General features: G+C 41.1%; 9 protein-coding genes across 13 annotated transcripts in view; 7 read left to right on the top strand and 2 right to left on the bottom strand.

The window, feature by feature from the left end:
* Positions 1 to 5,800, bottom strand: part of LOC135437496 (F-box/LRR-repeat protein 16) — a 44,085-nt gene extending 38,285 nt beyond the window's left edge. Inside the window, exons 1-2 of one of the 3 annotated variants that reach the window (XM_064695439.1) lie at positions 5,665 to 5,800; positions 5,482 to 5,614 (exon numbers count right to left, since the gene is read on the bottom strand). The gene's annotated coding sequence lies outside the window, so the exon portion shown is untranslated. Of the gene's footprint in view, positions 1 to 2,383; positions 2,819 to 3,304; positions 3,426 to 5,481; positions 5,615 to 5,664 lie in introns of those variants that run through there. The other 2 variants (XM_064695440.1, XM_064695438.1) reach the window with 2 other exon arrangements.
* Positions 3,868 to 5,425, top strand: TfIIEalpha (transcription factor IIEalpha). Its single transcript, XM_064695464.1, has 2 exons — positions 3,868 to 5,058; positions 5,118 to 5,425. Exons 1-2 carry the CDS (start codon positions 3,957 to 3,959, stop codon positions 5,309 to 5,311), a joined length of 1,296 nt encoding a protein of 431 aa, XP_064551534.1. The 5' UTR covers positions 3,868 to 3,956; the 3' UTR covers positions 5,312 to 5,425.
* Positions 5,801 to 5,980: 180 nt separating the features above from the next.
* Sugb (Sugar baby) lies at positions 5,981 to 11,893 on the top strand. 2 transcript variants are annotated; one of them, XM_064695446.1, is made up of 6 exons: positions 5,981 to 6,393; positions 7,701 to 7,839; positions 8,090 to 8,942; positions 9,001 to 9,462; positions 9,518 to 9,701; positions 10,742 to 11,893. In XM_064695446.1, exons 1-6 carry the CDS (start codon positions 6,330 to 6,332, stop codon positions 10,816 to 10,818), a joined length of 1,779 nt encoding a protein of 592 aa, XP_064551516.1. In that variant the 5' UTR covers positions 5,981 to 6,329; the 3' UTR covers positions 10,819 to 11,893. The 2 variants fall into 2 exon arrangements, with proteins under 2 accessions (XP_064551516.1, XP_064551515.1); XM_064695445.1 differs by lacking the exon at positions 10,742 to 11,893 and having other exon boundaries at positions 9,518 to 9,851.
* Positions 11,484 to 13,203, bottom strand: Pldn (Pallidin). The gene is made up of 5 exons (XM_064695487.1): positions 13,092 to 13,203; positions 12,846 to 13,034; positions 12,702 to 12,786; positions 11,909 to 11,995; positions 11,484 to 11,755 (listed from the first exon to the last, which is right to left on the bottom strand). Exons 1-5 carry the CDS (start codon positions 13,115 to 13,117, stop codon positions 11,654 to 11,656), a joined length of 489 nt encoding a protein of 162 aa, XP_064551557.1. The 5' UTR covers positions 13,118 to 13,203; the 3' UTR covers positions 11,484 to 11,653.
* A 23-nt stretch (positions 13,204 to 13,226) lies between these two features.
* On the top strand, positions 13,227 to 14,545 carry LOC135437517 (uncharacterized). Its single transcript, XM_064695478.1, has 5 exons — positions 13,227 to 13,466; positions 13,522 to 13,584; positions 13,646 to 14,111; positions 14,172 to 14,316; positions 14,379 to 14,545. The coding sequence occupies exons 1-5, from the start codon at positions 13,322 to 13,324 to the stop codon at positions 14,484 to 14,486; spliced, it is 927 nt and encodes a 308-aa protein (XP_064551548.1). The 5' UTR covers positions 13,227 to 13,321; the 3' UTR covers positions 14,487 to 14,545.
* A 1,128-nt stretch (positions 14,546 to 15,673) lies between these two features.
* On the top strand, positions 15,674 to 17,744 carry Dnai2 (dynein, axonemal, intermediate chain 2). Its single transcript, XM_064695448.1, has 5 exons — positions 15,674 to 16,752; positions 16,812 to 16,990; positions 17,054 to 17,291; positions 17,355 to 17,584; positions 17,645 to 17,744. Exons 1-5 carry the CDS (start codon positions 15,682 to 15,684, stop codon positions 17,661 to 17,663), a joined length of 1,737 nt encoding a protein of 578 aa, XP_064551518.1. The 5' UTR covers positions 15,674 to 15,681; the 3' UTR covers positions 17,664 to 17,744.
* A 100-nt stretch (positions 17,745 to 17,844) lies between these two features.
* On the top strand, positions 17,845 to 20,946 carry LOC135437505 (2-(3-amino-3-carboxypropyl)histidine synthase subunit 1-like). Of its 2 annotated transcripts, none has more exons than XM_064695463.1 (3): positions 17,845 to 17,949; positions 18,788 to 19,570; positions 19,633 to 20,946. In XM_064695463.1, the coding sequence occupies exons 2-3, from the start codon at positions 18,806 to 18,808 to the stop codon at positions 20,230 to 20,232; spliced, it is 1,365 nt and encodes a 454-aa protein (XP_064551533.1). In that variant the 5' UTR covers positions 17,845 to 17,949; positions 18,788 to 18,805; the 3' UTR covers positions 20,233 to 20,946. The 2 variants fall into 2 exon arrangements, with proteins under 2 accessions (XP_064551533.1, XP_064551532.1); XM_064695462.1 differs by lacking the exon at positions 17,845 to 17,949 and adding an exon at positions 18,135 to 18,433.
* Positions 20,947 to 22,730: 1,784 nt separating this feature from the next.
* On the top strand, positions 22,731 to 23,864 carry LOC135437527 (uncharacterized). The gene is made up of 2 exons (XM_064695490.1): positions 22,731 to 22,900; positions 22,964 to 23,864. The coding sequence occupies exon 2, from the start codon at positions 23,058 to 23,060 to the stop codon at positions 23,463 to 23,465; it is 408 nt and encodes a 135-aa protein (XP_064551560.1). The 5' UTR covers positions 22,731 to 22,900; positions 22,964 to 23,057; the 3' UTR covers positions 23,466 to 23,864.
* A 500-nt stretch (positions 23,865 to 24,364) lies between these two features.
* LOC135437532 (uncharacterized) lies at positions 24,365 to 25,218 on the top strand. The gene is made up of 2 exons (XM_064695497.1): positions 24,365 to 24,475; positions 24,538 to 25,218. Exon 2 carries the CDS (start codon positions 24,669 to 24,671, stop codon positions 24,843 to 24,845), a length of 177 nt encoding a protein of 58 aa, XP_064551567.1. The 5' UTR covers positions 24,365 to 24,475; positions 24,538 to 24,668; the 3' UTR covers positions 24,846 to 25,218.
* Positions 25,219 to 25,417: the final 199 nt, after the last annotated feature.

Here is a 25,417-nt window from a genome sequence, read left to right as displayed (position 1 = left end):
CATTGTTTGTGACTTCCTCATCGACGGACTGTGCGTTGTTCCCTTCAATGGCGCGGCCTGTGCTTTGTCTAGTAGTTAACTATTTCATCTGAAGCCGTCTGCAGTTCGTCTCCCCAATCATGACCTATCGAACGTATGTTCTTTGTTGGCAAGGCCAACATTTGTTCCGCTCGAAATTCGCAGTCGAGCGATATGTGGCCAAATATTTAATTACATTTTTGTATTGTGCTAACAAAATAAATTCAATTTTAGACCATGTCAAAAAAGAAGCTCCCTTGGCTTAAAAAATCGTATTATGTTGAACCAAAGTCTTGAAGTGGGGCACTTTTTATATAAGATGTACGCACATACATATGTCTGTCAATATATATCTGGTCATGCTATGTTGTTTTCTTTTATTATAAAAAACACATTGACTGCTAAAACTGTTAATATTTTCTAAGAAACCCTTATTATAGTCTTTTATTTAGACTAAAATCTTCAATTTGAGCTATAAGCGAAAATGAGCTTAACTATTTGATGGAATGATAGAATGTGACAGGCAAAAGCATTATAGGGGCCATATCGTTGGGTCAGCAGCAGCTGTGCCTCTAGCAGTAGGGCAAGCAAAACATTCTACTACAATCCCGAAACAAGTTGCATACTGTGCGGCTCTGTAGGCGCGAGCTGAATGTGAATGTGAGTGTGAACACCCAACAGTAGCAGCTGCTTTGAGCATGCATGAATGTAAGTGTGAGTGTGTGAGTGTGTGTGTGTGTGTGTGTGTGTGTGGTGTACGTTGCCCGTACTTTCATATTTATGCGCCCCTCCGCTTTGTGAGCTTTTTCCGCCGCTTGGCTGTGTCTATTTTTGGAGTTGGTTCAAGTTGAGTCGAATAGTTTAGTTGTTGTTGTTTTTGGCGTCGTTGTTGTTTCGCGTGCTTTGTGCCTTCTGTTCATTGAGTTTTGCTGCTTTCTATGCTACTTCGCGTAACGGTAACTACCGCACGCTTTAAATCGCTGTTCTGTGTCAGGGCCTGCTCTACATCTCAGTCCCTGCCCGTTCGCCACGAAACACCCCACCCTCTTCCACCCCCTGGGCCTTAGCTCTGCTAGAATTTGTATGCGTGCTGCGCCAGCTCCATATATCGATTTTCACCCTCTTATTGTTATTGTTGTTGTTTTCATGCCCAAATGCGCTTTGATCTAAACGTTGAAAGCAAAATAAATCTCCCGGTTAGACGGGCGTAAAACAACCGTAAATCCATTTTATAACCTTTTTATAAAGCAATTTATCAAACCCTTCATTTTCAACAAAAGATCTTATAGTAAATATTCTTTTATACCTATTTTTATAATATATCAGGTAGGATTTTACCTTTCCGAATAAGCAAAATGTTAATCCATGACTAAAGTATAAATAATAAATAAACAAAATCTAGATAACAATAAACGTTTTTCTAAATTTAAAAAAAATGACTGTCTAACCGGAATATAAGGGGGGAATGAACTAGAATGAACAAAAAATACCCAGCATGCACTTCGCAGCAGACAAATCTAAAAAGTATGCTGCATAATTTCTTTAATGATTTGATAATAGCTGCTTAACTCAAACCTAGGCTTAAAAAAATATGGTTGTATATTGAAAGCAATATTTTGCCAGACACATGTCATATAAGTGTGCTATAAAGTTAACTCAGATTGTTGTTAATGGAAAATAGCTGCATATGGTCCAATGTGGATTCAATTTAACTGGATTCCCTGCTGCTATCAATAGGCTGATTCATGCAACACATGGCAGCTGTGCGTCAGTTCGCGCAAGTGGGTCACGCTATGCAACTTTGACCCGATTCACGGACGTCAGTATATTGCACATATGTATATACAAATCCATGTATATTTATATACAGAGTATATAGGAAAGTGGAGCGCTCTTCGATTTTATTCGCATATCAATGGGGCAATCAATCGAGTCGCGGTCAGGTGTCGCTCCTAAAGCGAAAATTGACCCAAACGGTCTAACGTCTGGGTAGCGCCAGGATGTCTAAAGTCCTTTATTATTATGGATGGATATCGCTGGCATGACATCACAAGCTCTAACAAGCGAGCCACCCACTGGGCGGGGGAGGGGGAGGCGTTAAAGGCCCGGCTAACGCTCGGGGGTTGCAAGAGCTGCTAGAACTCAAAGATGGAGGCCTGAAACTGTGTTCGGGTGGATGGTGCAGAATGTTGCAGAATGGAGCCTAGTCAAAAGCAGACAAAGCAAACGCAAACAAATCACGTGCAACCCAAATGTTGTAGCGGTGGAAACGACGTCAAACTTGGCAACTGGAAACGCTTTAAAATAACCTTTGTAGTTTTTTTTTTTTGCGGCAAACGACATTTATTTGACCGTATCCACACACCTTTTGGTATTAGAAAATATTTCTTTTTTATGAAGTTGATATATATATTTTTGTTTTTGGAATATTCTTCGCTTGTCACGCGGAATAAAAATCAATTTTTACAAGCGTCGCGACGTGTTTTTGTTTTTAATGGTTTCTTTGGCGTTTTTTTTTTTTTGTTTTTTCTTTGGTGTGCTTTGCTTCTTTCGTGCTTTTGACCACTGAACACCAATCAGACGGAAAACATAAACTTGGACCGAGAGCAAATAAGTTTTTTATGTAAAAATTGCCCAAAATCACAAAGCGTTGGCAGCAAAACGTTTGGGGAAACCGCAAAAACAATCACAAAACTATTTGCACGCTTTTGTTGGTGTTTGTGTTTGTGTAAGTGTTGAGCGCCGTGAAAAATAATTTAACGGAAAATTGGTCAACCGAGCGTAAGCGCACACGACTCATAACTGCAGGCGACTGCGACTTGCGACAGTGTGAAAGTGAGAAAGCTCTCGACAGTGCACGAGAGCGTATGCAATAGACGACGGAAGAGAGAGAGAGACAGAGAGCGAGAGATAATAATAAGGAGACTGCGCACTGCTCAGAGTGCGCTTTTGACTCCTGCTCAAGTATGAGCTTTTTACATGAGCGTAGTAAACTTGTGTGAGTGGGGGCTGTTGCAACAAAAGAAACGTCTCTATTTTTAATATACCCACAGGCCACGCCACTGTATCTGACTCTATTATTGTTGGGTGCTTCGAGAGAGGATGCGCACTGCAATTGCTGCAGTGGGAAATACACCCCCACAAGTGATTGTGCGAGAGAAATCAAGAGAGCAATCAATGAGGTTGCTAAACATAATCGGCATTACTTAATTACATATTTAAAATTTTATAAATAATTCGTTTTGCTAAAATGAAGTATATATATTAACATTGAACATTGAATTACCTTGAAGTTCTTTGTGTATGCTTCTACAGTATATAACTGTATATGAGTTTCCATTTAATATTCTAACAAGTCGTTTTTGCGTTGCTTTTTTGATCAACCGTTATACTTAATATTAGCTGCTGTGTTCTGTACGCTTGTTTAATATTTATGCAAACTGTACTGTGCACTCCTGTGCAGTCTGTCGTAATTCGTCTTAGCGGCGCTCAGCCATACAAACACGAGACTTGCGGTTGAACTCCAACCTCTGCTAATGACAGTTTTAAAATTTTGTAGAGCACTAAACGACTTTTAGTTAGTTTTGTAGCGCTGTTTATAGACGCAAATTATATGCCTTAAAATGGCCAAAAGGATGTAAATACTTGAAAGTCAAGTCGATAATGTTAATTTAAATAAAATTCTTCGCACAATTTTCACAGTCAAACAAAAATTTCGCGCTTTAATTGCTCGTTACACTACACTGTTTTCGATAGGTTGTTCATAAGTTGACATCGATAGGTGACAATTTGATAGCAGCGTTATTTTCTGTAATTTAACATAACAACTGCGCAGTTAGCAGCAACAACTCGCGGTCAATGAAATGCAAATGCAGAGTATTAAGAAGAAGACACAATAATACCATTGCACGTATTGCCGTATTGCTGTTTAGTAAAAAATGTCCTCAACGTCGGCGGCTGCATCAAATGCAGCGCCAGCAAAAACCGAAGTACGCTACGTAACGGAGGTGCCCAGCAGTCTAAAGCAATTGGCCCGGCTGGTTGTGCGCGGCTTCTACTCACAGGAAGACGCGCTGATCATAGACATGCTGGTGCGGAATCCGTGCATGAAAGAGGACGACATTGGCGAACTGCTGCGCTTCGAGAAGAAGCAATTGCGAGCGCGGATCACGACGCTGCGCACCGACAAGTTCATACAAATACGGCTGAAAATGGAAACGGGTCCAGATGGAAAGGCGCAGAAGGTCAACTACTACTTCATTAATTACAAGACATTTGTTAACGTGGTCAAGTACAAGCTGGACTTGATGCGCAAACGCATGGAGACGGAGGAGAGGGATGCGACAAGTCGCGCCAGCTTCAAGTGCTCCACGTGCTCCAAAACATTCACAGATCTCGAGGCGGACCAGCTCTTCGATATGGCGACGTGCGAGTTCCGCTGCACGTATTGCGGCAGCTCAGTCGAGGAAGACAGTGCGGCAATGCCAAAGAAGGATTCGCGCCTAATGTTGGCGCACTTCAATGAGCAGCTGCAGCCGCTGTACGATCTCCTGCGGGAAGTAGAAGGCATCAAGCTGGCGCCAGAGGTGCTCGAACCAGAGCCGGTAGACATTGACACGATACGTGGCATTACCAAGCCGAACGCTCTGCGGCCGGACAGCCTGCAATGGTCGGGCGAAGCGACGCGTAACCAAGGCTTTGCCGTGGAAGAGACGCGCGTAGATGTGACCATTGGCGGCGATGACAGCACCGAGGCGGTCGTTGAGCGCAAGTCGCGACCCATTTGGATGACGGAGAGCACTGTGATAACCGATACGGAGACTGGCGATGGCAGCGCCCTCACTGACACCGCCCAGTCGTCAGGCACATCTGGGCATCGCAATAAGAAAGAAAACGAGGATATTATGTCGGTGCTGTTACAGCACGAGAAGCAGCCGGGCCAGCGGGAAGCTCACTTGAAGGGTCTGCGCAAGGGCTCCTCGAATGCAAACTCTAGTGATTCCAGCGACGATGAGAACGACATTGACAACACAAAGATACGTGAGTGCCCTTTGCTTTTATACAATTCCGTTGTTTAATTTGTTTGTGGTCAATTTTAGCAAATGTCAATTTCGAGAACTACATCAACTCGGAGTCAGATGAGGAGGATGCCGACGTGCCGACTGTGCTGGTGGCAGGGCGTCCACATCCTTTGGATCAGCTGGACGACAAGCTGATTGCACAAATGACACCCCAGGAGAAGGAGAACTATATACACGTCTATCAGCAGCATTATAGCCATATATACGACTGATTCTCCTCCCAATTAGGCATTAAGTTAATAGTCTCATTTCTAGCTTAAGATGCATATATTAAATTGTCAGCTATCGTTTGAGCGATGGCCAGCACATGACGTTTGGCAACAGCATAGGTACATAAACATTCTTATTCGAAATCCAATTCTTGTTCAGGCCAAACACTTACCACGTTGGCGCCAAAATCGCTGTCCCTGAAAAAGCGCGCAGAAGTATCTGAAGTCAATAGGCGCCGATCAGCTGTTCCCGCTGCTAACATCAACATGGTACTGTTAGTGGACATATGAATAACATGAAGTTGGCTGCGTGTGCAAATTTAATGCATGTTACGTGAAGGTTCATGTCAAATTACCGCTTTTGCTAAAACAGCTGTTCTCCGCATTTTTGTTTTTATGTTTTGTACATTCGTGCTCGAAGCATGGTCGCCGTTGCTGTTGTGGGCGTCTATTTAAAAGATACGTCAACTTGTGTGCGCTAGATAAGCGGCCAGTGCAAACAGTAATTAAGATATGCCCGTATATAACCAATACACACCGTGCAATCACATCGTCGTCGCTAGTTGTTATTCTAATAAGATTCCTGCCAGACACGGATCGAATGTCGTGTTTCAAAAGAATTGCATACATAAATATTTAGCGTAGCATGAAATATGCTACATTTACGGACAAAAGTGTAATGTTGACATCGGCGAATTTATTTGGAATGCAAGAAACGTGATCGCGACGCGCACACACTCACACAAGAAAAACGATCACAAGTGTACAAAAAAGTCAACATATGAAAATTGTTTGATTTATGCTTGCCTTAGCTAATTCCATTAATATAATCAACAATCTATCTAGATTTTTGTATGTAATCAACAATTTATTAAAGTGTGTTAAATTAATCAATCGACGAGTATATTGCACTTGGCCGCAAGCGTCGCCAATTGGGAAATTTCCCAAATAAAAACGATCCAATTAGAATTGATGTATTGCTAATAGCCTCGAACTGGAGTAACAAAGCAGAGCCACAAAAATGAAGGCCACCATAAATAAGGATTTGCTGCCCATGAAGGCGCATTACTTTCTCTATAATGCCGGTAAAGTTCCGTTTAAGCGGCTAATATCATTTTACTAAGCGTCTTTAATTGTTTACACCATCTGATAACACCAGATCTACGATAAATACTTTTCGTTTTTAAAAAGTACATTATTTTGTCTACTTGAGCCGGAGTGCAAGGTGTGCACAGAAAAAAAACTTGATAAGGCATCTATTCTGGCAATCAACTAGATAGTCAATAAAAAACAAGTTTGTCCGATAAGCATGATTGGTAAATAGCAATTGTCCATTGAATTTATTCAATTCGATACCAGAAGCTTAAGTACACTATTCGGCAAAAGTATGTGTACAGTAATTGTTTCTCACAAAATATGTTAGCTAATTTAAGTAAGTTTATTGTGTAAAGTGGAACTTGGGGAGCGATGAGAGTTTGTGTACTGCTAAGCATTAACTTACATAATATAATAATATTAATAAGTCAGCATTTTGAGATGGTCACGAGTCAGTTTTCAGCAATGAAACACACAACAGTCACGGTAAAAAGTATTACCACGCTCGACCTTTTGTAATAGGATATAATTTTTAATTGTTTTAACTTTTTGATCCATTGCACATTTTTATTTTGAAATATTCAGATAGGCTGTTTCCATTGGGAAACATATACATATTTCTTTTTAATCCCCTTAAGATTTAATATTTACATCACACTTTTAGCGTATTCTATGTTCCCCAAATTATTGTATTCGGTCGTGTTATCGTGCTCGACACGAACACGAACACGCACGAAACTGCGTGTCACAAACACGCGCTTAACTCAATGTATAGCCTTCAATGCAGTCTTAAACTTAACTGCGTCTGAATTTATTTGATATGTGTTTGCTTTGAATTTGAACTCACATTCTGAGAGATACCTGGGCTAGGTCCAAAGTTGGCATGTCAACTAACTAAGCCGCCAGTCCCAACGGTGCCCTGCTCTTTATGACCGCCCCTCAAGCTGCTATTAGCAATTAAAGTAGAATTTTTACTTTTAAAATAATTAAAAGTGTTATAGTACAGCTTCAGCTTGGGAACTGAATGCACAAAATACATACACACACATACATATATAATAGTACGTGATGATATATGATGCCCCTCGCTTTGGTTGTTGTTGTACACTTATACTTTGCTTATCAGTCATAAACACCCACATTTGGACAATTCTCGCTAATCATTGCCGGGTTGTCTCTGTTACCCTAGAAAACGAATACACAATAATTGGGTATTTGATATACATACATATATAGACTAGCTTACGACCTTTGCAAACACAGTGCACTAATCTACATATTTGATGTACTATTGCAGGCACCGCACCCGTTGTACCCCTTATGTCCCCGCTGGCGATACAGCTGGGCTACTCGCCGGTCGTGGTGGGCACCATGTACACGATACTTCCTATTGTTGGTTTGCTGGCGAAGCCGCTCTTTGGTTACATAGCTGATCGGTAAGTAGCCAATCGAAAAAAAAAATATCACCTCTCTTTGCGATTCTCATGAGTTCAAATAACGATAACACAAGAGTTAGAACGGAAGGGCAGGGGGAATGAAAAAAAAACTAATAATGAGGGGCTGAGACTGGGAGGGGGACAGCGTGAGTGAGAGTAAGTCTGAACGAGCGAAATGGAAACTGGAAAGAGCAAGTGTCGCTCTGGTCTCGATTGGATAAAAACACCCATTTTTGTTCTCTGCCAATAGCTATCATCGCCATCGCTTCCTCTTCCTTGGTGGCCAACTACTCACCGCCGTGGCCTTTTTCATGATCTTGTTTGTGCCGGCCGCCGAAAAGCCACAATTCCATTGTCACGCTGGGGTGTCGAACATACGCTACTGTTCCAACTATCCGAAGGATGCAAAACAGAATCTGGAGACATACTACGGCAATCGGACCTTGAGCTGCAACATGAACTGCCAAATGGCGCCGGCTATGTGGGATATTGTGTGTCAGTATTGGCGTCCAGTCAATGGTTCTCGGAACCAGGCGAGCAACTGCGAGGCAAACCGCTCAAAGGCCTTGATCAACTTTACCACCTACATCAGCGCCAGGGATATTATCGAGGAAGAGTCGCTGGACGGCGGCAAGTGCCTCAATTTTCTAATACCGCACGATCAGGGCATACTGGAGTCGCAGAATGTGACACTCTATTGCCCCAAGGATAAGGTCATGTTCCAGCCCAGCTGCCAAATGGACTGCAACGAGCGATATCTCAAGGAACTGCTGCCCGAGAGCACAATGATCAATACGAGCAGCGCCATGGCCATGCCAGAGTTCTGGTTCTTCTTTGGCATGCTGATCATCAGCTGGATCGGCATGGCCGTGGTGGTGAGCATCGGCGATGCCATATGCTTTGGCATACTCGGCGATCGGCATCATCTGTATGGCAAGCAACGCTTGTTCGGATCGCTGGGCTGGGGTATCTTCGCCCTGCTCGCCGGCCTGCTGGTGGATGCAATGTCGCAGGAGGGCAGCTCGGAGAGGAACTACACGATTATCTTCTGGATGACGCTGATTATAATGGGCTTTGATATGCTGGCCTCCACCAAGCTGAAGGTGAGCTCCATCATTTCAAGTTCGTTCCAATAACTGTTGAATCCGTTTTCTCTTGCAGCACACACAGACTCACATGTCGGCCAACATACTTAAGGATGTGGGCCAAATGTTTCTATCGGTGCGCTGCGTCGTCTTCTTTCTGTGGTGCGTGGCCATCGGTCTGTGCACAGCACTGATTTGGAACTTTCTGTTGATCTATCTGGGGGACCTGGCCAAGGAGCATGGCACCGACTTCATTAATACGCTGGAGGGACTGGTTATGAGCATCCAGTGCTTTGGTGGCGAGCTGCCCTTCTTCTTTATGTCCGGTTGGATCCTGAAGCGCATTGGGCATGTAAATGCCATGAGCCTGGTGCTCTTTGGCTTTGGTGTACGCTTCCTTTTGTACTCTATGCTGCAGAATCCCTGGTATATACTGCCCATTGAGCTGCTCAATGGCCTCACCTTTGGACTCTTCTATGCGACAATGGCCTCCTATGCCAGCATCGTTGCACCGCCTGGCACCGAGGCCACCATGCAGGTGAGCGATTCTCTGATCCCTTTAAGAGAACTGTAAATATCTCAACCATTTCCAGAGTCTTGTGGGCGCCATCTTCGAGGGTGTCGGCGTCTCCATAGGCAGCCAAATTGGCGGCCAGCTCTTTTCTGCAGTCAGCGGACGCACCACCTTTGAGATCTTTAGCATTGGCGCCTTCATAGTGTTTATTATCCATGTCTTGGTCCAAATGTATCTGAAACGCAAAGGGCCGGATGAGAACGGTAAGGGTAGGTCCTCCACAGCCTCCGCTTCCGCTTCCGCCACTCCCGACTGCCAGCCTAGTACTAAAAACAATGATGAGTTTACCGATGTCGATTTGACCTAAGGTTACATATTTTCTTGTCAGCTTCCATAGTACAATAGAAGGTCAATTACCCAATACCCAAAGAATTTGAAATAATTCACGGCAATTAGTTACTTACAAGACGGAAAATACCTCGTTTGATGAAAAATATGAATTTATTTTATATGTACCGTAATGATATGACAAGAGTTGTCATTAATATATTATCAGCTATGCCACAAAAGTTTCTATCTAAGACAATAACTGAAAGGTTTGCAGTTATTTAGTTAGAAAATACTTGATATTAATCCAGTTTTTATATTTTTTTCTGTTTACGTTTATGTCAGACAAAAGTTTTATTTTATAGCTGTAAGAAAGTCTGAAAATTTTTGAAAGGACATTTTTTGCCTCAAATCTTTTCATTTGGTATACGATACAAATACATATGTATATACACAAAATATTCTTTAGATTCACAATAAATGCGAAAGATATCGGATAAAGCTTCTCTAATAATGGTATTAAACGAATTTCCCGTATGCATACGGCTTGCTGGTAGATTGTATAAAGGAAAAGCATCTTGAGTTTTAATATATATATTTTTTTCATATATTTAAAGTACATTTGTTGAATTCTACTCAATCACAGCCCTTGCTCATCAAAGTTTCAAACGCATATTCAAAATCTTAAACAGAATGCAAATTTCTAAATACTTTGGTTGAAATTCATTTTTATAATAATTAAATCAACAATCAAATTGGAACATACAAAATAAAATTGACAATAAAAGTTTCATACTTTTTTGTGTACACATTTGAAATGCATTTATGAAACCACAATTATATATGCGTAATTTATTATCATTCAAGTAAAGGTATTCAGTTTTTTGTTTGTTTTATAACTATAATTGCATTTAGAAAATAAAACACAAATTTTTCAACAACTGCAACAACTAATGAATGTTTCAAATACTTTTAGGCACTGTCAAATATTTTGCACCGACAGATGCAATGCACATGCTGAATGAACAGGAATACACAAATAGTATTAGCTAAGCTGCTCCTCTGTGATCTGAAGTATTCGTATCCTGATCAGTGAGAATCAACACACAATCAACCAAGAAAACCAAAACCAAAACAACAACAACAACAACCACATTATTGCTGCTGCTCAGTTGAATGGCAATTTAAACAATTGCTTCATCCAATTGCATGTTGAATGTTCAATATTCAATCTCAATTGTATTTATAATAATTATATCTAATTGTACTTTAATTTAGTTACCACACACAAACAAACACGTATTTGTGCATGCTTTTAGCAAACATTAGCTTAGTTTATGCGCTGCATATCGTGAAATCTCTTTGACGCATATTTAAATTAAATTAACTGTCGTTGTTCTATACGTCATAAATATCTCCATCATTTCCATTTGGTTATTAAAGCGAACGCTGTCAACTAATCACGATATGCCATTGCATAAAACTTTATTAGCATGTTTATAAATATCTTGAAAAAGTCAAAGTTTGTAATTGTCGCCGATTTTGCGCTGTGAATGTTTAAATGTTATAGTTTTTACACGATTAGATACTTAAAAAGAAAAATTGGCATATCAAAATTGGATTCTCTTGCATGTAGCTTCATTTCAAATATAATATACTGTGAAATCTCGAAAGTATTTACCAAATTATATACAGAACATATAGAAATAGTAAGCAACTTGTTTATATTAGTTAATTATGGGCTTTAATCCATAGATAAACATTTTTAATGTTATATGTTTATTTAGTTCTAGTTTAGATTCTTGTTAGAGATTGCAATACCCATGTTTGGGTACGGCAACTTTGTAATTACTTATGATGGTATGGCGTATGGCTAAGACCTATATAACTACTGCAACTGGCCGCCTATGAGCGACTCCTCCTGCTGTTGCTTCTCGAGTTTGCGCTGGTAATCGCGCTGCTTACAAGTGGCCACGTTGGCGGCTCGTTTCTGTAATCAGTAATCAGAAAGATACGACATATACTTAGTTATGATTAAACTTTTGCATGTGTGCTCTACTTTGTAAACTGTTGATTATTATTTTTATGGTTTTATGCAACAATAAAGTCACGTTCTTTTGGGTTTTTACATTGTTTCGCTCACCTTTAGAACCTTAGACCGTTGGTAAATGGACTGCATATCCTTTTTTATTTTCACCAGTCTCTCTTTGTAGCGCTTCACATCATTCATCTAAATGTGTAGATTGTTCGGTAAACCAAACGTGTTCCATTATTAATCATATGAGTATTAACATGCACTTAGACTGGCTAACAATATCAACAAATTCATTTAGATGTCTGCGATAATATTTTATACGCCCTAATTTAAATACCAAGACAACGCTTATTACTGATATTATGTGCCAGCGAGGGCGGCTCAGCAAATTTAAGACCTTATGGCAAAGATGCGGGGATCTTTGGACTTTATTTTTAAATTTATATTGCAATGAGTATCTGGTCCAGCGTCTTTTAATCTAGGATTAATGACATTGAGGTTTGTTCTAGATTGATTCTCGAAAAGGGTCCTAGTAGAACCATCATAAAATATCTTCACGCCAATCCGTGTTTTTTTTTTCACAAAGGATAACTCCGAAATTTATAAAAGACTAATGAAACTATCCCCCAAGATAGAGTATAGCTTTGCTGATGCTAGCTAACGTGCTTCCTATTCTCCATGAATGTCGAGTCATTACTCGGTATAGGACAAACCATCTGGGCAAGGAGTATGTGTGCCAGCTCATGTCATGGCTTATTCATAAAGGAGGTCGAGCAACTGTTGCTCATTTAGGGACCCCAGGCACATGGGGCGATCTCAATGCCGTCCTCCTATCATTTGTGAGATTCCCCTAACATTATTATTAAAATCTTCCCAAAATTGTCCCCATCTGAATGCTTACCATATCAATTAATTTTGCTACCTCACTGCAGTCCAGCTTATATTTCTCCTTGGAGACGTCAATATAGAACTTGTTTTGCTTGCCGCTACAGACAGATTTAGTGTAAGTTATCATCCACATATAAAATATTCAATCAAAACTCACATTAATTCCTTGAGCTGCGCGCGGATACGTACTAAGGGCGGCTCGGCTATTTCGAGTACTCCGAAGGACATTTGTAAGGCTGCCATGGAGCACTCGTTGTGGTCTGTTTTCACTAGCTTGTTGTTGTTCTCTGGCAAAGATGCGGCAGCGCCGGTGACCGTGCGATCAGCATCGAGTTGATCAATGACACTACATGATAACAAAAAAAAAAAATATCATTTCTATACAAAACCACCTTTTAATTACCTATTTAAGTTGCTGCTTTTCAACATTGCGAAATTAAGCACAGGAGAATTGACAGCCAAACAAAAGAATGCTACAAATAGCTGTTTATAATAGTGTTGTAAATGTTATCAAAATTATGCTATCGATTTCAAGCTTTACCCAGCCCTGCGCCAATCAGCTGTTTAAGCTGTAACAAATGTTTGTTTATTAGTGCGAAAATGCATATTAACAAATTTTAATCACAATTAATTATGCGTTGTGCTGTAAGGTATTGTGGCAACAACAATCGAAATGGCAATAAAAAGAATTGGCGCTACTTTCATTTCCCCAAACATAAAGAACAGCTCAAAAAATGGATTCAATTTTGCGAGCGGGACATAACAAACCCAACAACAGGTAAGTTGATTTATTTATTAACTACTTTGTACTATAATCACAAACCGTTTGTAAGCCTGCATTTGCAATGAACACTTTACGCCGGAAGACTTTGAGCGGAATATGCAATATGAACTGGGTAAGTTAAATACCAGCTCTTCATTGCAGACACAATTTTTTAACTTTCAAGCTACTTGCAGGCTTCACGCGCAAAAATCCAACTAAATTAAAGCCCGGCTCCTATCCTAGCATCCAGGGACCACAGGATAAACTGTTACAAAACGATGCTAAGAATAAACGCAGCAACAATCGAAAGGATGCGCCGACTTCAAGCCCGCATCGTTTCTTCAAAGTGGCGGAAGAGGCTCCAATCTCCAATCCAAAGCAGGTTGTACCAAATACAAAAGTTGGGAACTTAGTTAAGTTCGAAGAACTTGAAGACGTAGCTGAAAGCAGCAGCAACCTATGCCAAAACTATGAGATGATAGAGTACATAAACGACACGGAAGAGTATGCAGATGCGCAGCTAACTGAGGAGGCGCCTCGCGTTGGGCGAATGGAACTAGAAATAATTGACCCGCTCAATCCTCAAAGCAATGCTGAGGAGCATGTGGAAATTATCGATTCGGAGAGTGACAGCTATGCCAGGCATTTGGAAATCGAAGTGTATGCTATTAAAAGTATTATCCATTAACACATTTACAAAGCTTATCTTTATATTAACAGGAGCAGCCTCAAACGGCAGGTCTTCTTTCTCAAAGATGAACGTAAAAAACTGATCGACGAAATTCAAAATCTAAGGGCAACAGTTCGGAGCAGTCGACTTACGCATGTCGAGTCCTTAGAAAACCTGAACTTATCCAACAATAAAGTAATTATTATAATTAAAACAAATATACTATTTGTACAATAATGTTATGTTTATATTTACAGGCCACAAAATCAAGACACAGAGCTCCAATTAAGAAGACAGTTATGCTCTATACAGCAAATATTGATACTATTAGAAAACTAAGAAAAATTAACGAGTCGACTGAATAAAGCAATCATATAGAAAATAATTCTATTTTTACGTACAAATAAATGTTTTTATAAACATATTTTTAAGCATCAAATTTCTATTATGCGCTCCGGTAAAAACCAAGCACAGAAATGGGTATACGGGCCGAAGGTCATTTCAAATGAATTTTAGAGAATTTTATCCAAACCATTTTTAGGTACCTCAATGTAGTTTCCCAGAAAAACTTCACGATTAAACATATGTACATATACTTAACCAACTCTCCGAGTTTCCGCTGTCATAACTCAACCTAAACGAGCAGGCAAATCTATTGTTAGTCATTTTTGCTGCTATCGCGGACATTCGGCTGTAATAGCGGGCTGGAAAATTTCCACAGGGTCAAAGTCATTAGGATTACTTCGCCAAGGGTCGACCATATTGAATTTATGCATGTGCCTGCTCTACCTGCGGACCTATAAAAGAGCAGTCTGACTTAGGATCGACCTGCACTACAAGCGATACACTCTGGCGACCAACATCGTGCTGGTTGGCGATTCAACGGTTCCTGTTGCCACGAGAAGTAGAAAGGCCAAATCATCATCTAGGGGAATGTCGCAAAACTGGAACTCTGACAAGTTGGCGATGGGCATCGATGCCACAAGGCGCAGAAGGGAATTACGAGACTGCAATCCATGGATCCTGCCAAAGCAACCGCTTGTTGTGTCAGCAATTTTAGGCAAAATTAGTTAATTGTAGCTAAATTTTAAACAAATTGTATATAGCCCCTCAATCCCTAATAGTTTAATTTACAGCCCTTTCATCCTACATAGTCAAATTTATATAATTCAATTGTACATAGTTAATTCTAGATAATTATATAGTCAAATATTATAAGTATATTCGAAATATACGTGATATTTTTGCAATAAAATGAAATTTACACAACAAGTTAATGCTTACTTCATCCAAGCTAATTTTCAGCTCGACTCAAGTTCTCCTGTGTATAGAATTGATTTTTATGCAAAATTTAATTAAACGTCTTGTCTAGCATTATACACTCAAGTCGAAAAGGGTATTAGCAGCTCGTTATGCCCCTAATAAAAAATATCCGTATTTATTGATAAAACGTGGGTTACCGTGGAGCCCAAGGAAACCTTTTGCTTTGTGCATGGTATAACAGTTTGTCTGTCTAAAACGAATCGAATTGAAAGATAAGGTTCCTGTTAGTTGCTCGGAATGGAGTATATTTTTAAGAAGGAGCGTCGCACATTTGGATCACGGGTGCATTTCGAGGACAAGGATGAGGTGGTATTCAGCGAGAACTCCAATCCCGAACTGGTCAAGAGCTATATACTTAAGAATCCCGTGGACCGTTCCACACAATATGCTGGGCAGACATCGCTGAGCGTTGCCAACACGGAGCGGGCTACATATAAGAGCACGGGAATCACGCACAATGAGGGCGGCTGGCCGAAGGACATCAATATGCATGACCCGGAGCAGACGGTGCGCTACAAGCGCAAAATCGAAAAGGATGACAATTACATAACGCAAGTGATGAATCTCACAAAGCCCATGGAGCACTATATACACCAGAATAACGCTGTCAACATCTATGAGAATTACTTTGAGAATATGGAGCCGGCACCGCTGCCAGAAGCTTGCAAATCGCGCACCGTAAACGTCTATCGTGATCCCAATCCGATAAAGGTGCCCGTTAAGCACCTGTCCTGGTCGCCGGACGGTGGCATTAAAATGGCAGTCAGCCATTGTGATATGAAGTTTCAGGGCGACAAGACCGGACAGCGCTGCAATTCGTACATTTGGGAGGTGGAGAACCCAAACGAACCGTTTCTAACGCTGGAGCCGAAAGTGCCTTGTGTGTGTCTTGAGTACAATCAAAAGGATCCAACCAGCCTGGTCAGCGGCATGTACAACGGCCAAGTGGCCGCCTGGGATACGCGACACGGCAAGCATCCGGTAATGATTAGCGAACGCGAAGTGTGCCATCGCGATCCAGTCAATTCGGTGCTCTGGAACAACTCCAAGAGCGGCACCGAGTTCTTTTCAGGCGGCTCCGATGGGCAGGTGCTCTGGTGGGATACACGCAAACTCAGCGAACCTCTGGATCGACTGCTTATGGATCCCGTTAAAGGTGATGAGCAGGATTTATCGCGCTCCTACGGCATCTCAGTACTGGAGTATGAGACCACAATACCGACTAGATTCATGGCTGGCACCGAGATGGGCATGCTCTTCTCATGCAACCGCAAGGGCAAAACGCCCACGGAAAAGATACAAATCCGGGTAGATCTCGTTGTGTACTCCTGCTCCTGTTCTAGTCTTGATCCTCGGTCCGTTTACAGATGATGTGCCACTTGGGACCTGTTTATGCCATCACACGCAATCCAGCTTTTGTAAAGAACTTCCTTACCGTGGGCGATTGGTGTGCGCGCATCTGGTCTGAGGACTGTCGTGAGAGCTCAATTATTTGGACCAAGAGCAGCTCCTCCATGTTGACAGACGGCGCCTGGAGTTACACCAAGTGGGAGGATTTAAATGTATATCGAAACTGTGCTCCATAACATTTTTTATATCTTCATCGTAGGGTCTCCCAGTTCTTTATTACTCGCATGGATGGTGTGCTGGACACATGGGATCTGCTGCAGCAGCAGAATGAGCCGGTCCTAACGGTAAAGGTCTGTGATGAGCCGCTCTACTGCGTGCGGACCAACGAGAACGGAAAATTCGTCAGCTGTGGCAGTAAATTGGGTGCAACATTTCTAATAGAGGTTTCCGACAATATGGTCATGTCGGCCAAGAATGATAAGCCGCTGCTAACTGCGGTAAGCTGCGCGTAGTAGCTAATATATTCATGTATAAAAATTATTAATAATTTCGTTTTATAGATGTTTGAGCGCGAAAATCGACGCGAGAAAATCTTGGAGGCCAAGTCAAGGGAGAGCAAACTGAAAATAAAGGCCAATCATGGCCAGGAACAAGCCGATCTAACTATGCTGAATGGCAAGATTAATATGGCGCCATTTGCCAGCGCCTGCGAACAAGCAGCCAGTGAATACTTTGCCGCTGTGGAGCAGGAGCGTCTGCGCCGACTGCCCGGAGGCGGAGGCAAGCGTAGGTGAACGGTTTTGCTTTGGTTATTATCTTAATGATATTTAATATTTAAATATTCTTACAGAGGATGTGGAGGAGGTTGATGTCTCAGAGGCGGAAAGCTCGAAAGCTTAAATTTGAAATTGTTAATAACTACTTGTTGAGTTAATAGTTAATAAAGAATACAACTGGTTGATGACCCTCAATAATAATTTATATTTACAGTTAAATTTAAGCGTTGCCCAGCACTGCAAGCAGTCGATAACTTGTGGTGGTCGGTCAATAGGCAGTGAACAGCATACTTAGCTCGAGTAAGCTACAAACACTTCAGTCATCGATAAGACCAACGAGAATTAAGATATTTATTTTCTTTAAAAACGTATATTGAGTGTAAGATAACTTTGTGCATTACTTATTTATTATTTAATTTAATTATTAGGTTAGATATTAAGTAAGTTCAATTGTTTAATTGAGCAATCCGTTCAAAGTGCGCGCGTAATATATAAGCAACTTTCTTGTTGCACGTTGCGCTGTGTGGCCTACGTGACTCAGAAACAGTTATCAATGGCGCAACAACAGCTGCTTCAGAAGTTCACTGACCAATTTTCGTGCAACAGCAACCCCTGAGCCAAGCAGCATTTAATTTTGAACTCTTTTCGGAGACAGTCATTATTTGCAAATATTATTTCGAGCAGTGTACAAGTGTGCACACGTGTGCCTATTAAATAATCAGCAGCTAAATAATAATAAAAACAAACTACAACAACAACAACAATAACAAAAACAATAGTGAACGTCTAGGAAATCGTACAGAAAACCTTGGCGCGTTTGCCATTCAACAGTTGCAACTAAAATAATTAGTTCTAAAGTGAAGGTGAGGTCCGGAGATCTGAGTCATCTTAAGTTTAGTTGTTTCTTTGTTTGAAACAACTCCAAATGTAAAGCTGAAGAAGAAATATGAACATTTTTTAGCTGCAGTGAAAACGTAATGTTTACATCTGAATTTTCATGTCTACAGTCACGTAGACCTGCGATTTTTTTTGAGGCAGACAACTAATTTGCGCAGCTCATCTGCCTATATAGTACATATACATACATACATATTTATTGCATATGGAAATAATTGACAAGGTCAAGTTTGTTGTCATATTTGTTGTGTAGTATAGCATTTGTTCATTTGTTTATCGTATCGAATTTCTCTATTAACGCCAGTGTATTACTCTTACAGCTCCATTCAGTGGACAACATGTTGGACATTGTCCAACCCGGCGAGCAGCTGAGCAGCAGCAGCAGCAGCGATGTGGTCGTCATTCGAGCCAAGCCAAAGAAGGTGTTCAAGCCAAAGGCGCGCATCAATCGCATTCCACAGGAGCTGCTCGATGATCCGCAGCTGCAGCGGGCCATTTCTAGACTGCCCTCGAACTACAACTTTGAGCTGCACAAGACCATTTGGCGTGTACGGGAAACGAAGTCGAAGCGTGTGGCCTTGCAGCTGCCAGAGGGCCTGCTGATGTACGCAATGGTAATTAGCGATATTATAGAGCGTTTCACCAGCGCGGACACTGTCATCATGGGCGATGTGACTTATGGCGCATGTTGCGTTGATGACTACACGGCGCAGGCCTTGGGCGCAGATCTGCTGGTGCACTATGGCCACAGCTGTTTAATACCCGTCGATCAGACCTGCGGCATTAAAGTTCTTTACATCTTTGTGGACATCAAAATCGATCCGCTGCACTTTCTCGACTCAGTCAAGCTGAACTTTAAGCCCGAGGACGGCCAAATAGCGCTGGTCAGCACAATACAGTTTGTAACCACGCTGCAATCAGCTGCAACTGAGCTGAAATCTGCCGGCTATGATGTGCTCGTGCCACAGGCCAAGCCGCTGAGTCCGGGTGAGATATTGGGCTGCACTTCGCCCCAGCTGCCGGAGACAACGCAATTGATAATCTACCTGGGTGACGGTCGTTTCCACCTGGAATCCGCCATGATTGCCAACCCGCTGCTGAAGGTAGGCACAACCTAGCTGTCTTGCATTGTTAACTTTATTAACTCTATCCCTTTGCCTACAAGGCCTACAAGTACGATCCGTACGAGAAGAAGTTCACCGTGGAGCATTATGATCACAAAGCCATGCAAGGCTTGCGACATGCGGCCGTGCAGCGCGCTAAGCAGGCGCAACGCATTGGCATCATACTAGGCACACTTGGTCGACAGGGCAGCGCTCGTGTGCACCGATTTCTGGAGAAGCGTCTACATGCCAAGGGCATTGCGACCACCACCATACTACTGTCTGAGATCTTTCCACAGAAGCTGGCACTGTTTGCTGACATTGATGCCTTCGTGCAGATTGCCTGTCCACGTCTGTCCATTGATTGGGGCTCAGCCTTTGAGCAGCCACTGCTGAATCCCTATGAGCTATCCGTGGTACTGGGCGACATTGAGTGGACGCCAGATAATGCCTCGCCACGCAGCAATGCTTATCCCATGGACTTCTATGCCAGCGGCAGCCTGGGCCCCTGGACGCCTAACTTTAAGCCACCAGCGCTGGGTGAATGCGAGAACCGGCCCTCGGCAGACTGTTGTGGCCGCTGCACGCGTGCCGAGTTGGAGAAAGACGATACCGGCAAGGCGGCAGCATTAGCCGACATACTTGATTTCAAGAAGGGCTAAACAATGGTACAATTTGCAGTTTGAGGGCACCTGAAGCTTTCCTCATTTCTCTCAAGCGTGACTTAATGCTAAGTAACTAGGTGATTTAGTTTATGTGCCCGCTCAGCCCAAATGTAATATGGTATACCTACTAATTTAAGTTAGTACAAATTTGATTTCTAGCTTATATAGCGCTATGTATAATACATAATCGCAACTTTTGTGTTCATCCATCTTCCTTTTGATAGCGTGACAGCACTCATAAAATATTCTAGTTTTTAGTTACATTTACAGAAACAAATATAACAAACAAATGTTTATAACGCAATTTCAAATATTCCAATGCTAGGAATATGTCCATGCTATATATACATATTATCTGCTGACCAGCTGAATACTACTACTTGATGTAATCTTTTGGACTCTGACATTTGCTTCGCAATGATGCATTGGCATCACATGTATTTATTTATATTTCCAAGTAAATCTATTATGTTTTCAGAGCTACACCTTGCACTATTTTGATTTATATGTTCAGCTGATGTATGTAATAATTAACTATGTAAAAATAGCTAAGCGTAGTAAAAACTAATTGTAAGGAGGCAATTTGTATAAAGTTGTTTATCCTAACTTACTGACTATCAATAGGAAGCAGAATTTTTCAGAATAGGCACCATAATGGGCCTTAAGGCGAAGTCGGCTTCCGGATATAAAACTTTGTTGATTGTTATCCGGCTCAGACTGTCTTTTGAAACTATTTATATATGCACGATCCACAGCACGTGCGGAAAGTGGAAATCCAAATTAAATTTAATATAAAATATTTTAGCTGGATAGAGCCTTGTACGTTATATCAAAGCCTGCAAATTAATCAAGTTAATTAGAGGATACTTTGCAGGGTATATTTTAGTCGAGCATACTGCGCGAATGAAAAGTATATAAGCGGCTTGTTAAATACCCTGCTATTTGTGTTGAGATGGGAGTATAAATGAAATTACAAATTTAATTTCAATTTAATATATTGATTTAAGTATTTTTAATTCAGTTGATCCTGATTGAAAATGAAAAGCTGCTGGATTACTATAAAATAACTATGAATGAAATCGATCGTACGGTTAACAAAAAACTTGCACACAACTGTTTTCCGCCAATTTACCACTGTTGCGGGTGGAATTTCCCAAAAGACTGAAACACGTATTCATTAAATTCTCCTGTAGAGCTTTGAAAATAAGTTTGAAGCAAATCGGACAAAGAATAATGTTGCTATATTTATATGACAAATTTATCTAGAGGCCAAGCAATGAACAAAGGCCCAAACCTCGTGAAATTCGGATGAGTTTTGTCTATACAGGATATTTGAGTGTACCATTTTCCAATGGATTTCGACTAGGAATAATGTTGCCAGATTTAGATGCTTTTTTTATAAGGGGCCAAACCATGAACAAATAGAGATTCGGTTGAGTTTTGACCGAGGTTTGGGAGTGGAAAATTTCGACCTGTGCCCGCATAAAATCTTTGAAAATGAGTTTGAGAATTTCATACAAACGTTTTTCCCGATTTTTCGGGTGAAATTTCCCGAATCCCCGTCTTAACGTGCACTTTCATTACACAAGGTAACTACAGTGAAAATTTCAGCTTCCTAGTTCTTACGGCATGGGTTGTGTCTGACAATAAGTCAATCAGTCAGTCAGTCAGTCAATCAGTCAATCAGTCTGTCAGTCAGGGCAAACCGTTTTGTATATAGAGATGATATTTTCACGAGAAACAGCTACAATTCGTAAACTTTGTTATATTATCTTTATCGTTCAGCTCTTGAAGCTCACTGTAGAGCTAGATTTTGGTGCCTTGGTAGTTATACCCTTGCAGAGGGTTTATAATTTGATCACAACAGACGAGTTGATGTCCATCTGATCTGTTTCTGTTTCCATGCGTACTCCTTTCTCAGTTTTAAAGCTAACGTCTTGAAACTTTGGTCGGAACCGGCCGGATCGGATCACTATATCTATCATATAGCTGTCATAAGAACGATCGGTCGAAAAGTGGGTTCTGTTATGGAAATTTATTTTTATTAAGATAACTTGACCAAACTCGGGATTTATTAGTTCCACTATGCTCCTCGTATATATGCAAAATCTTATCAATATCGGACAACTATATCATATAGCTGTCATAGGAACAATATACTGAAACTTTATGAACAAATTTTTGCTTATCAAAATATCTTACCCAAACTTGGCATTTATAAGTATTACTAAGCAGCATTCTGTCAATATCGGACCACTGTATTATATAGCTGACATAGGAACGATCGATCGAAAAGTAGGTTCTTTTATGCCAAATATTCTGTTTTCCAAAATATTTTCATCAAACTCAGCATTGACGAGCTTTAATATTCTCACACATTAGCAAAACCATAAGACAAATGCAAAGCTATTAAATTTTCGGCCTGCCGAAGGTATTCTTACTTTCTCTTATTTCTTTGAGCTCTTGACCCACAGCTTATTGCTTATCAGTTACTTAGCTACTAGAGAGCTTTCAATTAATCCACATATTTCAGTCAATTGTCGTGCGTGTTGATTGTCGGTTCCACATTCGCAGTTTAAATAAAATGAAATCTGTTTTGTTTCCATATGTGCTATACTTAAGCCTAATGCTCATCCTAGCTGAAACACAGGCTAACGAAAATGAGGTATAACCAGTTTATTTAATTGAAGTTTACGTGAACTGCGGTAAATAATCGTGTTTTTCTTAGTCTTGTGTGGCAACCAGAATAGCAGAGGAAAAATGTGGAGAGCACATAAGGCACATATAAGGCTGTGAGACCTTTGTTAAAGTATATTCATCAGATGAAGGAGGAAATTGAAAACAATAACAATAAGGTTGAAGGCAAAGACAGGGAAATCCAGCAACTGCAGGAAAAGCTGAACCAACGTAATGAATTGGTCATCGAGGAACTGAGAGCTCAGAATGAATTCTACAAACAGAGTATCAAAGAGCTAACGAACAACGTTTTATCAATAAAAGAGCAAATGAGTAAACCCAATTCCAATGCCATAAAAATGCAGGACTATGAAGAGCAGCTGGAGAAACAAAAGAAGTCAATTGATCAACAGGCCCAACAAATATCCGAACTCAAAAACGAAATCCACATTTGTGCCAAGAAACTAAAAAGCTGCGAAGAGAAGCCCGTTTACGGCGAATGCACCGACTTTGCTGATGCTCCGGGTATCCATAAGATTAATCCGGATAAATAAGCTCCCTTCGATGTACTTTGTGACAGTGCGACAGCAGGTCCTGGTTGGACGGTTATCCAGCAGCGAATCAACGGTAAGGAGGATTTCTATAGGAGTTGGGCCACATATCGTGAAGGTTTTGGTTCCTTTGATGGCGACTTCTTCCTCGGTCTCGAGAGGATTCATCGCTTGACGCGCGCCCAACCCCACGAGCTCTACATACATATGGAAGGATTTGATGGTGACATCAAATACAGAAGATACGATCAATTTGCCATTTCTGGCGAGGAGGACCAATACACCTTGATCACCTTGGGCAAATCTGAGGGCAGTGCAACTGATGATAACTTGAAATACCACAAAGATAGGAAATTCACCACATACGATCGTGACAATGACAATTTGAATTCTTTCAACTGCGCAAGCCGAGACAGTAATGGTGGTGGTTGGTGGTACGGTGATTGTGTAGACAGGTATTAATCCCCACAGCTTTGTCAAAACAATTTAAATGCAATTAATTTTAATATTGATTTTTTTTTAGCAATTTAAATGGCAAATACTATGATCATGAGGTGTCCAGAGACGATGCCATATATTGGGGATGGGGCCCCATCTCCTTGAAGACAGTCAAAATGCTTATACGCCCCAAAAGCAACGGAAAATGAAATTAAACACAAATATGTACAGCATTTATTGTAGAAGAGCTTAAATTGTCTTAAAATGTCTTTATAAATAAATGCAGATGCTGTAATCGCAACTAAAATCCACAACAGAAAGGAACACAAATATATTAAATTCGACGCATATCAAACAAATTCAAATGAAATAGAATTCGATATTATAACAAATTTCTTTTATTTACTTCCATATAAAGTTGGATGCAAATAAAATCTATGGAGTCCTTGCGTCATACCCGAACACCAATTTGGGTTCAGAAGAGGACACGGACACGGACACGGACACGGACATGGACACGGAACTATTGAGCATTGAGCAGTGCAGTGCCATCGAATTGTAACCCGCTGCTGAAGGTAGGCAGAACGCAGCTGCCTTGCATTGTAAACTTTATTAACTCTATCCCTTTGCCTACAAGGCCTACAAGTACGATCCGTACGAGAAGAAGAAGAAGTTCACCGTGGAGCATTATGATCACATTATGATTACTAGGCACACTTGGTCGACAGGGCAGCGCTCAAGTGCACCGATTTCTGGAGAAGCGTCTACATGCCAAGGGCATTGCATTGCACCACCTGGTCGCTGCTGTCTGAGATCTTTCCACAGAAGCTGGCACTGTTTGCCGATTGCATTGATGCCTTCGTGCAGATTGCCTGTCCACGCCTGTCCATCCTGCTGAATCCCTATGAGCTATCCGTGGTGCTGGGCTACATTGAGTCACATTGACGCCAGATAATGCCTCGCCACGCAGCAATGCTTATCCCATGGACTTCTATGCCAGCGGCAGCCTGGGCCCCTGGACGCCTAACTTTAAGCCACCAGCGCTGGGTGAATGCGTGGCCCTCGGCAGACTGTTGTGACCTGAAGCTTTCCTCACTTCTCTCAAGCGTGACTTAATGCCCAAATGTTATAATGCTATACCTACTAATTTAAGTTAGTACAAATTTGATTTCACCGTGGAGCACACATTCAATTATTTCAATGCTAGGAATATGTCCATGCTATATATATTATCTGCTGACCAGCTGAATACTACTACTTGGTGTAATCTTTTGGACGCCATGTATTTATATTTCCAAATAAATCTCTTATCATTTCAGAGCTACATCTTGCATTATTTTGATTTCTATGTTCAGCTGATGTATGTTATAATTAACAATGTAAATATAGCTAAGCGTAGTAAAAACTGATTGTAAGGAGGCAATTTGTATAAAGTTGTTTATCCTAACTAAGTGACTATCAATAGGAAGTGGAATTTTTCAGAATAGGCACCATAATGGGCCTTAAGGCGAAGTCGG

The sequence above is a fragment of the Drosophila montana genome, unplaced genomic scaffold (assembly GCF_035044405.1).
Source record: "Drosophila montana isolate Dmon_TW-CO22-7 unplaced genomic scaffold, ASM3504440v1 contig_3829_1, whole genome shotgun sequence".
Lineage (NCBI taxonomy): Eukaryota > Metazoa > Arthropoda > Insecta > Diptera > Drosophilidae > Drosophila > Drosophila montana.
Note: the sequence above shows the minus strand (reverse complement) of the source record. Positions and strands in the feature narration are given on the sequence as shown.

What these genes read in the sequence shown, in the direction of transcription:
- TfIIEalpha (XM_064695464.1), top strand. Translation starts at nt 3,957, where the DNA reads ATGTCCTCAACGTCGGCGGCTGCATCAAATGCAGCGCCAGCAAAAACC. An exon ending in CATTGACAACACAAAGATAC is followed by an intron (nt 5,059 to 5,117) that starts GTGAGTGCCCTT and finishes GGTCAATTTTAG; the next exon opens with CAAATGTCAATTTCGAGAAC.
- Sugb (XM_064695445.1), top strand. Translation starts at nt 6,330, where the DNA reads ATGAAGGCCACCATAAATAAGGATTTGCTGCCCATGAAGGCGCATTAC. An exon ending in TTTGGTTACATAGCTGATCG is followed by an intron (nt 7,840 to 8,089) that starts GTAAGTAGCCAA and finishes CTCTGCCAATAG; the next exon opens with CTATCATCGCCATCGCTTCC. An exon ending in TGGCCTCCACCAAGCTGAAG is followed by an intron (nt 8,943 to 9,000) that starts GTGAGCTCCATC and finishes TTTCTCTTGCAG; the next exon opens with CACACACAGACTCACATGTC.
- Pldn (XM_064695487.1), bottom strand. Translation starts at nt 13,117, where the DNA reads ATGTTGAAAAGCAGCAACTTAAATAG. An exon ending in GCGCAGCTCAAGGAATTAAT is followed by an intron (nt 12,787 to 12,845) that starts GTGAGTTTTGAT and finishes ATCTGTCTGTAG; the next exon opens with CGGCAAGCAAAACAAGTTCT. An exon ending in AACGGTCTAAGGTTCTAAAG is followed by an intron (nt 11,756 to 11,908) that starts GTGAGCGAAACA and finishes TACTGATTACAG; the next exon opens with AAACGAGCCGCCAACGTGGC.
- LOC135437517 (XM_064695478.1), top strand. Translation starts at nt 13,322, where the DNA reads ATGCGTTGTGCTGTAAGGTATTGTGGCAACAACAATCGAAATGGCAAT. An exon ending in CATAACAAACCCAACAACAG is followed by an intron (nt 13,467 to 13,521) that starts GTAAGTTGATTT and finishes ACCGTTTGTAAG; the next exon opens with CCTGCATTTGCAATGAACAC. An exon ending in AGGCATTTGGAAATCGAAGT is followed by an intron (nt 14,112 to 14,171) that starts GTATGCTATTAA and finishes TTATATTAACAG; the next exon opens with GAGCAGCCTCAAACGGCAGG.
- Dnai2 (XM_064695448.1), top strand. Translation starts at nt 15,682, where the DNA reads ATGGAGTATATTTTTAAGAAGGAGCGTCGCACATTTGGATCACGGGTG. An exon ending in CGGAAAAGATACAAATCCGG is followed by an intron (nt 16,753 to 16,811) that starts GTAGATCTCGTT and finishes GTCCGTTTACAG; the next exon opens with ATGATGTGCCACTTGGGACC. An exon ending in ATAAGCCGCTGCTAACTGCG is followed by an intron (nt 17,292 to 17,354) that starts GTAAGCTGCGCG and finishes TTCGTTTTATAG; the next exon opens with ATGTTTGAGCGCGAAAATCG.
- LOC135437505 (XM_064695463.1), top strand. Translation starts at nt 18,806, where the DNA reads ATGTTGGACATTGTCCAACCCGGCGAGCAGCTGAGCAGCAGCAGCAGC. An exon ending in TTGCCAACCCGCTGCTGAAG is followed by an intron (nt 19,571 to 19,632) that starts GTAGGCACAACC and finishes TTTGCCTACAAG; the next exon opens with GCCTACAAGTACGATCCGTA.
- LOC135437527 (XM_064695490.1), top strand. Translation starts at nt 23,058, where the DNA reads ATGAAGGAGGAAATTGAAAACAATAACAATAAGGTTGAAGGCAAAGAC.
- LOC135437532 (XM_064695497.1), top strand. Translation starts at nt 24,669, where the DNA reads ATGCCAAGGGCATTGCATTGCACCACCTGGTCGCTGCTGTCTGAGATC.